The following is a 13,225-nucleotide window of genomic DNA, read 5'->3' as shown; positions in this document are numbered from 1 at the left end:
TATGACTTAAACCACTAATATGTTGTTCTACTTATACCATATAACTATAATTTTTGTATCACAATGTCATGGTTCACACAATAAAATGCTTTGGATAGCTCACAGAAAATTCCTATTGGTGACATTTTACTTTTTAAATACTATGTGGGCAGTGAAATTGTATATTTTTGTGTCTCAGTGGAACTGCATTTTTGAAATCCAAACTGTGATTTACTACTGATTACTGTTGAAATGGCTAACCACTCTTGATTACATTACTTTCTCAACAATTTTTGAAAATGCTGTAAAGAAGAACACTGGCCAGTAATTATTGACATCTGTGGTGTCCATTTTTTGTAGAGAGTATTGACTATGGCATATTTTAATCTGTCTGGGAAAATACCTTAAGTTAGTGATGCATAACATATGCGACTCAGAACATCAGCTGTAACTGCTCCACGTTGTTTTAATATTTTATTAGAGATGTCATCTACTCCAACAGAACAGTTATTTTTCAAAGAGTTAATGGTTTTCCTTGTTTCAGAAGAGATTGTTAGATGAAAATTAATCTGACTAGGATTTCTCAAAACTGACTCTTCTATGTACTGCTTGGCTTTTTCTTTTGAACTATTCTCACCAATTTTATTCACCTATACTTAAGAAATGGTTGTGAAATACATTAGCTATTTGTGTACTGTTGGTCAAGGTGGTCTCATTCTCTTTAATAGTAACACTACCAGCCCAAGTGGTACTTTTCCTGTCTCCCTTCTAACAACATTCCACTCTGACAACTTTTCTCAGTACGTTACAATAATTTTTATGGTGTAAAATTACTCCACGGACTTTACTAACTATTTCAGAATGACACAACACACATAAGTCACAGAGTAAGTTGACAAGCAAGACATGTGCACACATTAACATTCAAATGAGCACTGAGTCCCAGTCCAGTGGCCGCTGCTCGGCTGGCCGCTTAGGTGGCGCAGCTGCTGCATGGCTGGCAGATAGCGCCGCATGTAGAGGACGCGTGTAATTGTGCGGCGGCGCTTTGAATGATCGGCGAGTCACAACACTTTTCCCCCCTTTGAAATTGTTGCACTGGTCCTGATGGAGGTGTCCTGGAGATGGCTAATGTCCATAGGCATTGTTTGACTCGCCGTAAAGTCTCGAGGAGGAGGCTTCCTGTACAGACGGTAGTGTCCCCGATGATAACGGGTCGAGATGACAGGAGACGTAGGGGTCGAATCTGCTGGGGCCCCATGCACCAATCTGCCCGTTGCGGCAAGTCCACTTGATATGACAGGAGACATGGGCGATGTGTCGGCGTCCGTTGGAGGAGGAGGCAAGTAGATTTGCTCTGACAGAGGATGGTCATCCGGTTCCTGCATGGGCACGTCTCCTGGTGGCGTCCGTTCTTGTGCTGGCATCGCGATGACGGTGAGAGGGCTGCGTTGTGAGTAATGAGAGATGCCAAGATCCCGAGCGTCAGGTAGAGCCGAAGGTGGTGTAGCAGCATTCGGAACAGGCGTTGCCGGCACACGAGGCCAAAGCTGGTCCGAATGACGCACTGCAACACCCGTGTCCATCTGGATTTCATACAGGCGTCGGCCACGGTGTCGTAAGATGCGGCCCGGGCTCCATTTTGGCTGCCTGCCATATCCCCGTACCCAGAGAGGTTGTCGGCAGTGAACCAGCCAAGTGAAGACACCCGCGGCCGTGAGGTGGAAGGCCACAGAAGAGCTTTCAGCCATGTAAGAGCTCAGCCTGGCTGTGGTCGCCTATGGGGGTGAAATGGTAAGACGCCGGGAACTGGAGAAGCACCTCATCAGCAACAGAAGAAGTCAGAAGTTTCCGCATCTGAGCCTTAAATGTGTGGACCAGTTATTCAGCATCACCATTGGATTGTGGATGGAACGGCAGGGCCGTGACATGCATAACGCCGTGATGAGCACAAAAATCCGCAAATTCGGAAGAGGCAATTTGTGGACCTTTATCAGTAAGAAGAGTAGAGGGGAGGCCTTCCAAAGAAAAAATGTGGGCGAGAGCACTTGTGGTTGCCGCGGTGGTAGGCGACATGCAACGGACAATGAAAGGAAAGTTAGAGTAGGCGTCAATTACGAGGAGCCAATACGTACCTAAAAAGGGTCCCGCAAAGTCAGCATGAATGCGCTCCCAGGGCTTCTCAGGCGAAGGCCATGGTGACAAAGATGACTTTGGGGCAGCGGCCTGTGGTGCACAAGGGCAGCAGGCAGCGACCATGTGTGCTATTTCAGAGTCAATGCCAGGCCAGTACACATGACGGCGCGCCAGAGATTTTGTGCGAGACACACCCCAGTGCCCTTGGTGAAGGAGGCGCAAGACCGAAGCATGCAAAGATGCAGGTACCACAACACGTGGTGAAGCATTGTCAGTGGAAAGGAGGGTAACACCATCCCTAGCTGTGAGGCGGTAGTACAAAGCGTAATAGTTCCACAACGGATCAGAAGTCTTAGCGGACGAGCGATCTGGCCAACCCTTCTGAATCCAGTGTAAAACCCGGGAGAGGGTAGGGTCAGAACCCGTAGCAGCCACCAGCCTGTCCCCTGTGATGGGGAACCCGTCCACAACCCGCTGCTCGGCAACATCCAGGTGGAAACACAAAAGTTCGTCCCTATCGAATGCCAGATCAGGACCCATGGGAAGGCGAGACAGAGCATCAGCATTTGCATGTTGAGCCGTTGGCTGGAAGTGAATCTCATAATTGAAACGAGACAAGTAAAGAGCCCAACGCTGGAGGCGGTGAGCAGCCTTGTCGGGAAGTGACGTTGATGGATGAAACAAGGAAACAAGTGGTTTGTGATCCATAACAAGATGAAATTTTGAGCCATAGAGAAAAACACCGAACTTATGAAGAGCATAAATAATGGCCAAAGCTTCTTTTTCAATTTGAGAAGACTTTTGTTGGGCATCCATGAGCGTTTTGGAGGCATAAGCAATGGGTTGTTCCGAACCGTCAGAAAAACGGTGCGCAAGGACTGCACCGACCCCGTATTGAGAGGCGTCTGTGGCAAGAACAAGATGTTGGCCAGGTCGATAAATAGCCAGGCACGGGGCCTGTTTCAGCATAGTCTTCAATTTCTGGAAAGCCGCATCGCATGACGCGGACCAGTGAAAAGGCACATTTTTATGCAACAGGCAATGCAATGGCTGAGCCATCGAAGCTGCAGACGGTAAAAACTTGTGATAGTATGCTATTTTCCCCAAGAAGGCCTGCAGTTCCTTAACAGATGTAGGGCAAGGACGGGCATCGATCGCAGCGACAGTTTGCTGAAGCGGACGAATACCATCCCGAGAGAGTTGAAACCCCAAGTACGTGATAGATGCCTGAAAAAATTGTGATTTCTGAAGATTACACTTAAGACCGGCAGTCTGTAAGACATGAAAAAGTGTGCGGAGATTTTGAAGATGTTCTTCAGTGGTCGAGCCAGTGACAACAATGTTGTCCATGTAATTGATACACCCAGGGACAGGGAGAAATAATTGTTCCAAGAATCGCTGAAAGAGAGCAGGAGCGCTAGCAACCCTGAAAGGCAAGCGTTGGTATTGATAGAGGCCGAAAGGCGTGTTAAGGACCAGAAACTGCCGGGAAGCAGCGTCGAGAGGAAGTTGATGATAAGCTTCCGACAGGTCAATTTTAGAAAAATACTGACCTCCAGCAAGTTTAGAGAACAGTTCTTCAGGTCGGGGCATAGGGTAAGTGTCGATGAGGCATTGAGCATTTACAGTGGCTTTGAAATCGCCACGGAGACGAATATCACCATTTGGCTTAGCAACGACAATGACAGCAGAGGACCACTCACTGGAAGTGACAGGAAGCAAGACCCCTGAAGTAGTGAGACGATCCAGCTCCTGTTTTACCCAATCACGAAGGGCCACAGGAATGGGCCGAGCCCGAAAAAACTTAGGCCGAGCAGTGGGTTTGAGCATGATATCAGCTTCAAAGTCGTTTGCACGGTCTAACCCAGGAGAAAAAAGGGACAAAAATGTCGTCGACAAGGAATCCAATTGAGCATAAGGAATAGCAGCAGAGACGACATTGACAGAGTCATCTATGGATAACCCAAAAACACGAAAGGCATCGAAACCAAAAAGATTCTCTGCGTTACTCTGGTCGACCACAAATATGGGAACAGTGCGAACGATGGATTTGTAAGATACCTCAGCATTAAATTGTCCCAAGAGAGAAATCTTCTGCTTATTGTACATCCGTGATTGCCAAGTGACAGGTGACAGGAGCCGAGAGCCCAATTGAAGATACGTCTGAGAATTAATTATAGTGGCAGCAGAACTGGTATCCACCTGCATGCGAACATCTCGAACAAGGATTTGGACATTGAGGAATAACTTCCCTGAAAGGGAAGAAGTGCAATTGACAGACAACACAGAATCAGAATCAGCATCATGTTCATGAACATCATGTATGCGGTCGGATTTGCAAACGGAAGACACATGACCTTTCTTTTTGCAATTGTGACACACAGCCCAACGTTGGGGGCAATCCTCATGTGAATGTTTCGTAAAACACCGCGGACATGAAGGAAGTTGCCGGGAGTTTCGCTGCAGTTTCTTAGCGGGTTGTTTACGGTTAGGCCGAGGCTGTGTGTGGGAGTGCACTGCGGCCACGTTGGCCGGCAGGGACACGCCGCACGCGTCGTCAACAGCGCACAGAGGTTGTATTTCCCCATTACCCCGTGCCTCTATTTGCGCTCCAGCGGCATGAGAAATTTCAAAAGACTGTGCAATGGAGAGAACTTCATCTAGAGTCGGATTTGCCAACTGAAGGGCACATTGCCGAACTTCTTTGTCCGGCGCCGACCGGATAATAGCATCTCATACCATGGAATCAGCATAGGATTCTTTGTGAATGTCAGTAAGAAATTGACACTTTCAACTGAGGCCATGAAGTTCAGCAGCCCAAGTGCGATAGGATTGATGCGGCTGTTTTTGACAACAATAAAAGGCAACACGAGAGGCTACCACATGCGTTTGCTTTTGAAAATAGACAGACAGAAGTCAGCACATTTCAGCAAAGGACAAAGACACAGGATCCTTCAAAGGAGCCAATTGCGACAACAACCGATACATTTGAGGTGAAATCCAAGAAAGGAACAGAGACTTACATGGTTGTTTGTCCGTGACATGAAATGCCAAGAAGTGCTGTCGAAGATGTTTTTCATAATCAGACCAGTCTTCCGCCATCTCGTCGTAAGGAGGAAAAGGAGGTACAGCCAACGACGAGAAATGCCCCTCATTTGACGCCGCGACAAAAATAGTTGCTCGACAGTAGCCATGGAAAACTGTGGGTCAACGGTGAAAAGGAAAAATCCCATCCTCGTCACCAATTGTTATAACGTCAAGTTGAACACATATATTTCAGAACGACACAACACACATAAGTCACAGAGTAAGTTGACAAGCAAGACATGTGCACGCGTTAACATTCGAATGAGCACTGAGTCCCAGTCTAGTGGCCACTGCTCGGCTGGCCGCTTAGGTGGCGCAGCTGCTAGTATCAACACTACATTATCTAGCTATAATTCACATGCACAAACTTCAAAGTTCTCATCGACACAAAATTTGCATACTTCTACAGTTTTGTATTTATACCCTTGTTTTGTGTAAATGGCAACTCCTCCTTTATCTGTGCTAGATCTGCAAGTGTAAGATGCTAAATTATACCTATTTACACTGACACTTTCCATCCCCACAGTTACATGGTGTTCGGATAGACAAAGTATATCAATCTCATTCTTATCTCTGAGATCATCTAAACATACCAACAGCTCATCTACTTTATTTTTATTCCCCTGATATTTTGGTGAAGTAAATTGATACTTCCCTTAGTTTTATCCCTATTTACTGTACATGAAGTTTCTTTTATTCTATTTTCTTTATTGTTGTCTGTCTGGACTTAGGCTTTAACCTAAAAAACCTGTCTCCATGGTCCCATTAGCCACAGGGATCACCCCTTGTGTAACTGTGGCCCCCCTTATAGTATCTGCTAACAGAGAAGCTAACTTATCTTTCCCCTTCCTATTTAGGTGCAGGCCATGTGTAGTGTATCCCCACCTACCAATACCAACAACTGGAACAACACTTATTTGAGATTTTGCCAGTGTCTAGAGCACCCTGTTCAGCTCAGTGTTAACATGCCTTACAGCAATGTTTACCCAGGGCCGATCTAGGTGCTGAAAGACCTCCACAAACCCCACATTTGTCTCTTCTAGTACTTTATCTTGGATTCATAGGCAAGCTGATCCCCCTCCCCTAACTATAATTACTGAACTTCGTTCTAAAAGTCCCTGTATAGCTGATCTAAGTTTTCTATCACCTGGCTAAGGCTAGCACTTGGTTTCACAAAACAGAAAAGGAGAGAAATAAAAAGACTGGGTGTGATGGGAGAGTAGAGAGCTGTTTGTGCTGGAATGGGAACAGGGAAGGGTTAGATGGGTGAGGACAATGACTAATGAAAGTTGAGGCCAGGAGAGTTATGGGAACCTAGGATATATTGCAGGGAGAGTTCCCACCTGCACAATTCAGAAAAGGTGGTTTTGGTGGGAAGGATACATGTGGCACAGGCTGTGAAGCAGTCATTGAAATTTAGGGATGTCATGGGCAGCTTAGTCAGCAACAGGGTGGTCCAATTGTTTCTTGGCCATTCACGCAGATAGACAGCTTTTTGGTTATCACGCCCATGTAGAATGCAGCATAGTGGTTGCAGCTTAGCTTGTAGATCACATAACCGGTTTCACAGGCCTTTTTGGGATAAGTATGTTTGTGACCAGATTGGAGTAGGTGGTGGTGGGAGGATGTTTGGGACAGGTCTTATATCTAGGTGTGTTACGAGGATATGAGCCATGAGGTAAGGGGTTGGGAGCAGGGGTTGTGTAGGAATGGATGAGTATATTGTGTGGATTCAGTGGACAGCAGACTACCACTGTGGGAGGGGTGCCAAGGACAGTGAGCCAGACATTTCTCATTTCAGGCCACCACGAGAGGTAGACGAAACCCTGGCATAGAATGTAATTCAGTTGCTCCAGTCCATGGTGGTTATGAGGGGAATGCTCCTCGGTGGTCGGACAGTGAGACTTTAGGAGATGGTGGGTGACTAGAAAGATAAGGCATGTGCGATCTGTTTTGGTACAAAGTTTGGAGGATAATTATGGTCTGTAAAGGGCTCAGTGAGACTCTTGATGTATTTCGAAAGGAATCATTTGTCACTGCAGATGTGATGAGCATGGGTGGCTAGGCTGTATGGAAGGAATTTCTTGGTATGGAACAGGTGGCAGCTGTTGAAGTGGAGGTTAGGCCAGTGGTTAGTAGGTTCAATATGGACAGAGGTACTGATGTAGCTATCTTTGAGGTGGAGGTAAATATCTAGGAAGGTGCTTGTTGAGTTGAATAGGACCAGGTGAAGTGAATGGGGGAGAAGCTGTTGACATTCTGGAGGAATGTGGATAGGGCATCCTCATCCTTGATCCAGATCGCAAAGATGTCATCAATGAATCTGAAATAAGTGTGGAGTTTAGGATTCTGGGTGTTTAGGAAGGATTCCTCTAGATGGTCCATGAATAGGATGGCGCCGGACACAATAGGGTGTCCTAGATGGTTGGGTTTATGGATTTTAGGAAGCTTGTAGAAGCATGTGGGAGAGCAGGGAGTGGTAGGTCTGAGAGAGATGGTGCCCTTTACAGTTCAAAATATGGGGGTACTACCCCAGTTTCTCACTGTAATGAATGATACTGATATTAGTGACAGAAGCATTAAGAAGCAGCTAAAACATTAAACTGAGCAAAACCCTTGACCTGGTGGAATCCATATCAGATTCTAAATAGAATTTTTGGCTGAGTTTGTCACAATTTCAACCTTTTTATATCCCAGAACACTCTACCAAAAACTATAACACTGATGCAGTTGGAGAGGATCCATAGGACACCAATGCTGGATGGCACTGATGGTTTAGTGAATGCTAGGATTTTCTGCTGAGAAAGGGTGTTTTGTATCTGAAGGACTGCTTATGGTTACAATTACTTCCCTACTAAGGCATGTCTACAATCACTAGTGGGTGTCATAGTGATTATGACAGTGTTTCCCTGATGTGGTGACCTCTGGCTGCTCACTGTATGCCTCCATTTATATGGTCACTGTTGCATCACTGTATTTACAGTGATGGTGTGGCCATTGGCTGTCACTACAAGGATGTCAGGCTGCATCCTGCTCCAGGGCTCAGAGTATAATTGTCTTCTGTTGGTACCCTGGAGAGGGCAGAGATGACTGGGTCCTCTCGTCATACTCTCAGGACAGTAGACAAGTGTGGGGCTGCCCCTAGTGCCTTGATGCTTACGTGGAAGGCAGTCAGATGAGGCAGAAGTGTCTGCATCATAGGGGCAACTCAGAGTAGCACAGGCCCAAAGTCACACTACTGCCAACTGTTTGATGATGATGAGCTATTTCAAGCATCCTTAAATACTACTTCTCCATGCTGATGTCATGGTAAGGTCCATGTTAGGGGGTCATTCAGAAAGATATGGGCTGGGGCCAATGACCCAGTTGTTGTAGACTGAAATGCTTCTCTGATGGCTCACTCAGTGTCAGCATGTGTAGTCTGTTAAACCTCATGCAGTTGCTAAGCCATGTATGACACAGTCCACTGACCAGTGTCCAACTCTGGTGTAGCTGATTGTCCCATGGTACCTAACTAAATTTCATTTATAACTTTACCACTTTACATTCGTCCCTTCCACAAAGAAAGTTCACACTCAATTTTAATTAAATACAGACCATAGTTTGTCTGTCCTGGGCAAGACGTTAAACTGTGTCCAAAATCAAGTGACCACCAGTATAAGTGGCCCCCTTCTACCAAATGCCAATAGCCTCCGTGGAGGGCGGATGAGCAGGTAAAGGATAGGGCACTCTGTTGTCCTTAGGATGAGAAATCATCTCTGAAGGCAGAAGAACCAGATTGGTCAATGGCATCAGAATGTGGGAGGCAACGAGAAACCACCACATTAAAGAATGGATTTCTCTAGTTACACATTTTGGCTGTGTTCAAAACCAAATTTTCCAGAGTTTCAAGCCCCCAATCAGATCTCAGGGGGAGGGGGACAGCTTTGAGCAATGCTGTCACAAAGAAGAGATTATCACTGAAAGATAGTATATAGATAAGCACATGGAATCTGAAGTCAGTGGCTCAGGCTGGAAAAACCAACAATGCATTCTGAGAAATGGAAAGGATGAGCATTAAGATCATGGGAATTCAGTATTCAGTTTATTCACCATTGACCACTTACAGCGGAATAGGTCTGAACATTAAATATACAATTAACAATAACTTTACAGTAAAGTTTTTACAATTTAATTCCTTTTCTTTTAGGAATATTCTTATATACTAATGTCGATGATTATTTCAAAATATTCTGTTATCTTATAAAATGGGTGTTTGAGTAACCAGTCATAAATCTTATGTTTGAAAATATTACTGGTCAGTGACCGAGCAGATGCTGGAAGTTTATTGATGGACAGTTTAAGTCTGGAGTAGGATTTATAGCATTGAAAGCAATCACAGAATGCATCACTAATTGTGTACCTGTTTCAGAGAGAGTGATGTTACTCCAAATAAGTGCTCTACCCATACAACTGAACATTATTCGGGTCTATGCTCCAACAACAGACCATAATGATGAAGAAGTTGCAGAATTTTATTCCCAAATCTCAGTTGTTTTGCAGCAACTACCGAAGAAAGGTCTTACAATAGTTTTGGGAGGTTTTAATGCCAAAATAGGAAGGGGATCCAAAGGCGACATTATAGTTCATTATGGACTTGATGTAAGGAATGAGAGAGGTGAACTACTCAGTGCTTTTGCAGGAGAGTACAGATTCGTAATAACTAACACATTCTTCACACTACCACCCAGACATCTCTACACCTGGAAGCCCCCAAGAGCTTCAGATGAAAATATTACCCAGAATCAGATCAATTATGTCTTGATAAATCAAAGATATAGAAAAAGCTGTCTCTCAATGAAAACCTATCCAGGTGCTGACATTAACTCAGGCCACGTTCCCCTAGTTGGTGTCTTTAAAATCAGAATGAAGAGTGTTCAAAAGAAAAAAAATGTCAAAATGTATTATATCCACAAACCGAAAGAATCTCCCATAAGAGAAAATGCAGAGTCTGTAAGGTAACTTGCGCACTGAAGAGAAAATTAAAAAGATAAACTCTATAGTGGAATCAGTTAAAGAAGAACATCTGAAATCCAGTGTCACCAAAAAGAAGTCATGGATGACTGAAGAGATGCTTAAAATGGTGAACAGAAGGAGGGAAGTGAAAAGTAACCTTATGAATACAAGAATATCAACAAGGAGATCAGGAAATGGATGTGAGAAGCTTAGGGAAGAGAAATACATGAACAGTGCAATGAAATAGAGAAATTACAATTGAAGCATGATAGTTTCAATATTCATAAAAAAAGTCAGGGAAGTGACAGGAAATTACAGGAAACAGATTGGTGAATAATGAAGGCAAAATAATAGTTGGACATGATGAGCTTAAAAAAATGTGGAAAACATACATAGAACAACTATTTTATGACAGCCGGCCACAACTTCCTCAAATATATTGCAAAACAGGACATAGAATTCTGCTGGAAGAAGTACAAGCTGTGATAAATGGAATGAAAGATGGTAAATCACCTGGTCCCAACAATGTGAATGCCGAAATTCTCAAGCTGCTCTGTGAGGATAATTTAAAATGGTTGACTGCAATATTCAATGACATCTATGACTCTGGTAACATGGGAATGGCTTAAATCCAAATTTATTACTTAGCCCAAAAAGCCTGGAGCTAAAACTTGTGGTGAATACAGGACCATCAGCCTCATGAGTCACCTGCTAAAGATCTTTCTGAGGGTCATTCACCATAGAATTTACAAGATCTATGAAGAACAAATTTCTTCTACACAGTTTGGTTTCAGAAATGCATTTGGCATATGCAAGCATTATTTAGTATCCAGGTACTATTTCAAAGGTGTAGAGATGTGGATTGTGACATTTATGCCTGCCTTATTGATTATCAGAAGGCTTTTGACAGAGTAAAACACCAGAAGATTGTTGACATTTTAAGAAGCATTGATTGTGAACCTATATTGGAACCAGTTGGTTTCTGAAGGCTGGACAGAGAAAATGCAGAAGACATAGACACGGTGTAAGACAGGGTTGTATATTATCTCCACTGATTTTCAACATCTATTCAGAACACATCTTTAAGGAAGCTCTTGATGAAGTAGAGATGGGAGTGCTCTTAAACAGAAAATATGTCAACAACATCCAATATGCTGACAACACACTAATATTTTCTGATAATGAGAATAGTTTGCAGTACCTTGTCGATAGACTTGCACAAAAAATTTCTGAATATGGTCTAGATGTCGACCCTCTAAAAATGAAAACAATGATAATCAGTAAAAACAGAGTCCCTGCATGTCACATTAAGATAGGCCAAATTCATATAGAGTGAGTACATAAATACACATACCTTGGCTCTACAATAAATGACCAGTGGGATCTATCTGATGAGGTGAGAACTCGAATTGGAAAAGCCAGGGCTGTCTTCAATAAGATGAGTAACCTTTTCAAGAATCATGGCTTAGCAATGATGATGGATATCAGACTTCTATGCTGCTACATATTTTCCACCCTCTCCTATGGTGTTGAAACATGGAATCTGACAGAATCGTTGGGTAAGTGGCTGGAGGTTTTTGAGATGTGGCTGTACAGGAGAATGTTAAGAATACCATGAACAGCACATGTCACAAATATTGAGGTTCTATGAAGAATGAAAAAAGAGAAAGAAGTACTGTCCACTGTGAAAGCAAGAAAGATCCACTACCTGGGACACATTATGAGGAGCAACAACAGATACCATCTCCTCCAGACCATCCTGCAAGGAAAACTACCAGGGAAGAGAAGTGTTGGCTGGAGAAGAATATCCTGGCTTAAGAACATCAGAACATGGACCTCTAAAACATCTACAGAGCTATTTAGTGACAGGAAAAGCACTGCCAAGATGGTTGCCAACATCTGGAATGGATAGAAACCAGAAGAAGAAGAAGAAGAAGAAGAAGAAAGTTTGTTTACACTTCTCCTTTCCACTTCTTTTCATGCATCACTTTAATTAAATACAGACCATAGTTTGTTTACACTTCTTCTTTCCACTTCTTTTCATGCATCATCTTGTCCATTACAGACACTACTTTGTTTATGCTCCTCCTTTCCACTTCCTTTCATGCATCACTTTGTCCTTTGCACTATTTACATTATCTGTCCAACTTCACTAGCTTTTAACTCTACACAAAAGTCTTTGTTCATGGTGCACTTTGTCCTTTGTCAAATTGCTTCTGGCTGGTGTTGTTGTGACATGAAACGATGCTGAGGAGTCAACATCTGATGTACGGAGGTGAGCATGGTTGTATCTAACATGTTATTTCAGAAGGTTAGGTTTTCAGTGGGTAAAATTTAAATGGGTAGATTAGGTACATAAACCAATGTGTGGGATATATTGAGGGTGATGTTTACTGTTGTGGTGGTGGGTAATTGGAAGGATGGTCTGGTTTGTCACTTATTAGCAACCCTGACCATGTAGTTCTGTTCACTGTGTGCCACTTTGTCAGCCTTGCTATGAGCCTCTTCCACTTTGTGCTCTCCAGATACACATGTTTATGGAGAACATCATCCACTGTACATCCTCTGGTCACTAGATCATCCTTGATCAAGTCCATCCATCAGGTTCGAGGTCTTTTCCCATCCACCTGTGTTTCCAAATTTGTTTTGGCTGTTCTAGTTGACTCCATTCTCATCACATGCCTGTACCATCAAAGTCTAGATGCACCAATTTGATCTAATAGGGATGTTTTTACTCCAGCTTCTTTCCTCACCTCCTCATTCCTTAACCTGAACTTTCTTAGACTCACCACCCAGAAGACCAAGATGGACATCTCTGCTCCTTGCAGCCTTTATGATTCTCTTTTTGTGAGGATGCATGTTTCAATACCATAGGTCAGTATTGATATGAAATAGCTATTAAACACCATCAGTTTGGCCAGCTTTGGGATCAAGTCTTCCTATAAAAGGGATCTTACTTGTTGGTAGAATTCAGATCCTTTTTTCACTCTGTTGGTGATTTCATTTCTGACCAAGTCATCACCGGAAA

General features: G+C 43.6%; 1 protein-coding gene across 1 annotated transcript; it reads left to right on the top strand.

The window, feature by feature from the left end:
* The first annotated feature begins 9,242 nt into the window (after window positions 1-9,242).
* Window positions 9,243-10,444, top strand: LOC126456288 (craniofacial development protein 2-like). Its single transcript, XM_050092040.1, has 4 exons — window positions 9,243-9,318; window positions 9,392-9,461; window positions 9,516-10,199; window positions 10,279-10,444. The coding sequence occupies exons 1-4, from the start codon at window positions 9,243-9,245 to the stop codon at window positions 10,442-10,444; spliced, it is 996 nt and encodes a 331-aa protein (XP_049947997.1).
* Window positions 10,445-13,225: the final 2,781 nt, after the last annotated feature.

The sequence above is a fragment of the Schistocerca serialis genome, chromosome 2 (assembly GCF_023864345.2).
Source record: "Schistocerca serialis cubense isolate TAMUIC-IGC-003099 chromosome 2, iqSchSeri2.2, whole genome shotgun sequence".
Lineage (NCBI taxonomy): Eukaryota > Metazoa > Arthropoda > Insecta > Orthoptera > Acrididae > Schistocerca > Schistocerca serialis.
Note: the sequence above shows the minus strand (reverse complement) of the source record. Positions and strands in the feature narration are given on the sequence as shown.

Bases quoted from the DNA above. Each gene is read 5' to 3' on its own strand.
- LOC126456288 (XM_050092040.1), top strand. From the start codon at position 9,243: ATGGAAAGGATGAGCATTAAGATCATGGGAATTCAGTATTCAGTTTAT. The intron at 9,462-9,515 runs GTAACCAGTCAT...GTGACCGAGCAG, and splicing joins CTTATAAAATGGGTGTTTGA to ATGCTGGAAGTTTATTGATG. The intron at 10,200-10,278 runs GTAACTTGCGCA...TCTGAAATCCAG, and splicing joins GAAAATGCAGAGTCTGTAAG to TGTCACCAAAAAGAAGTCAT.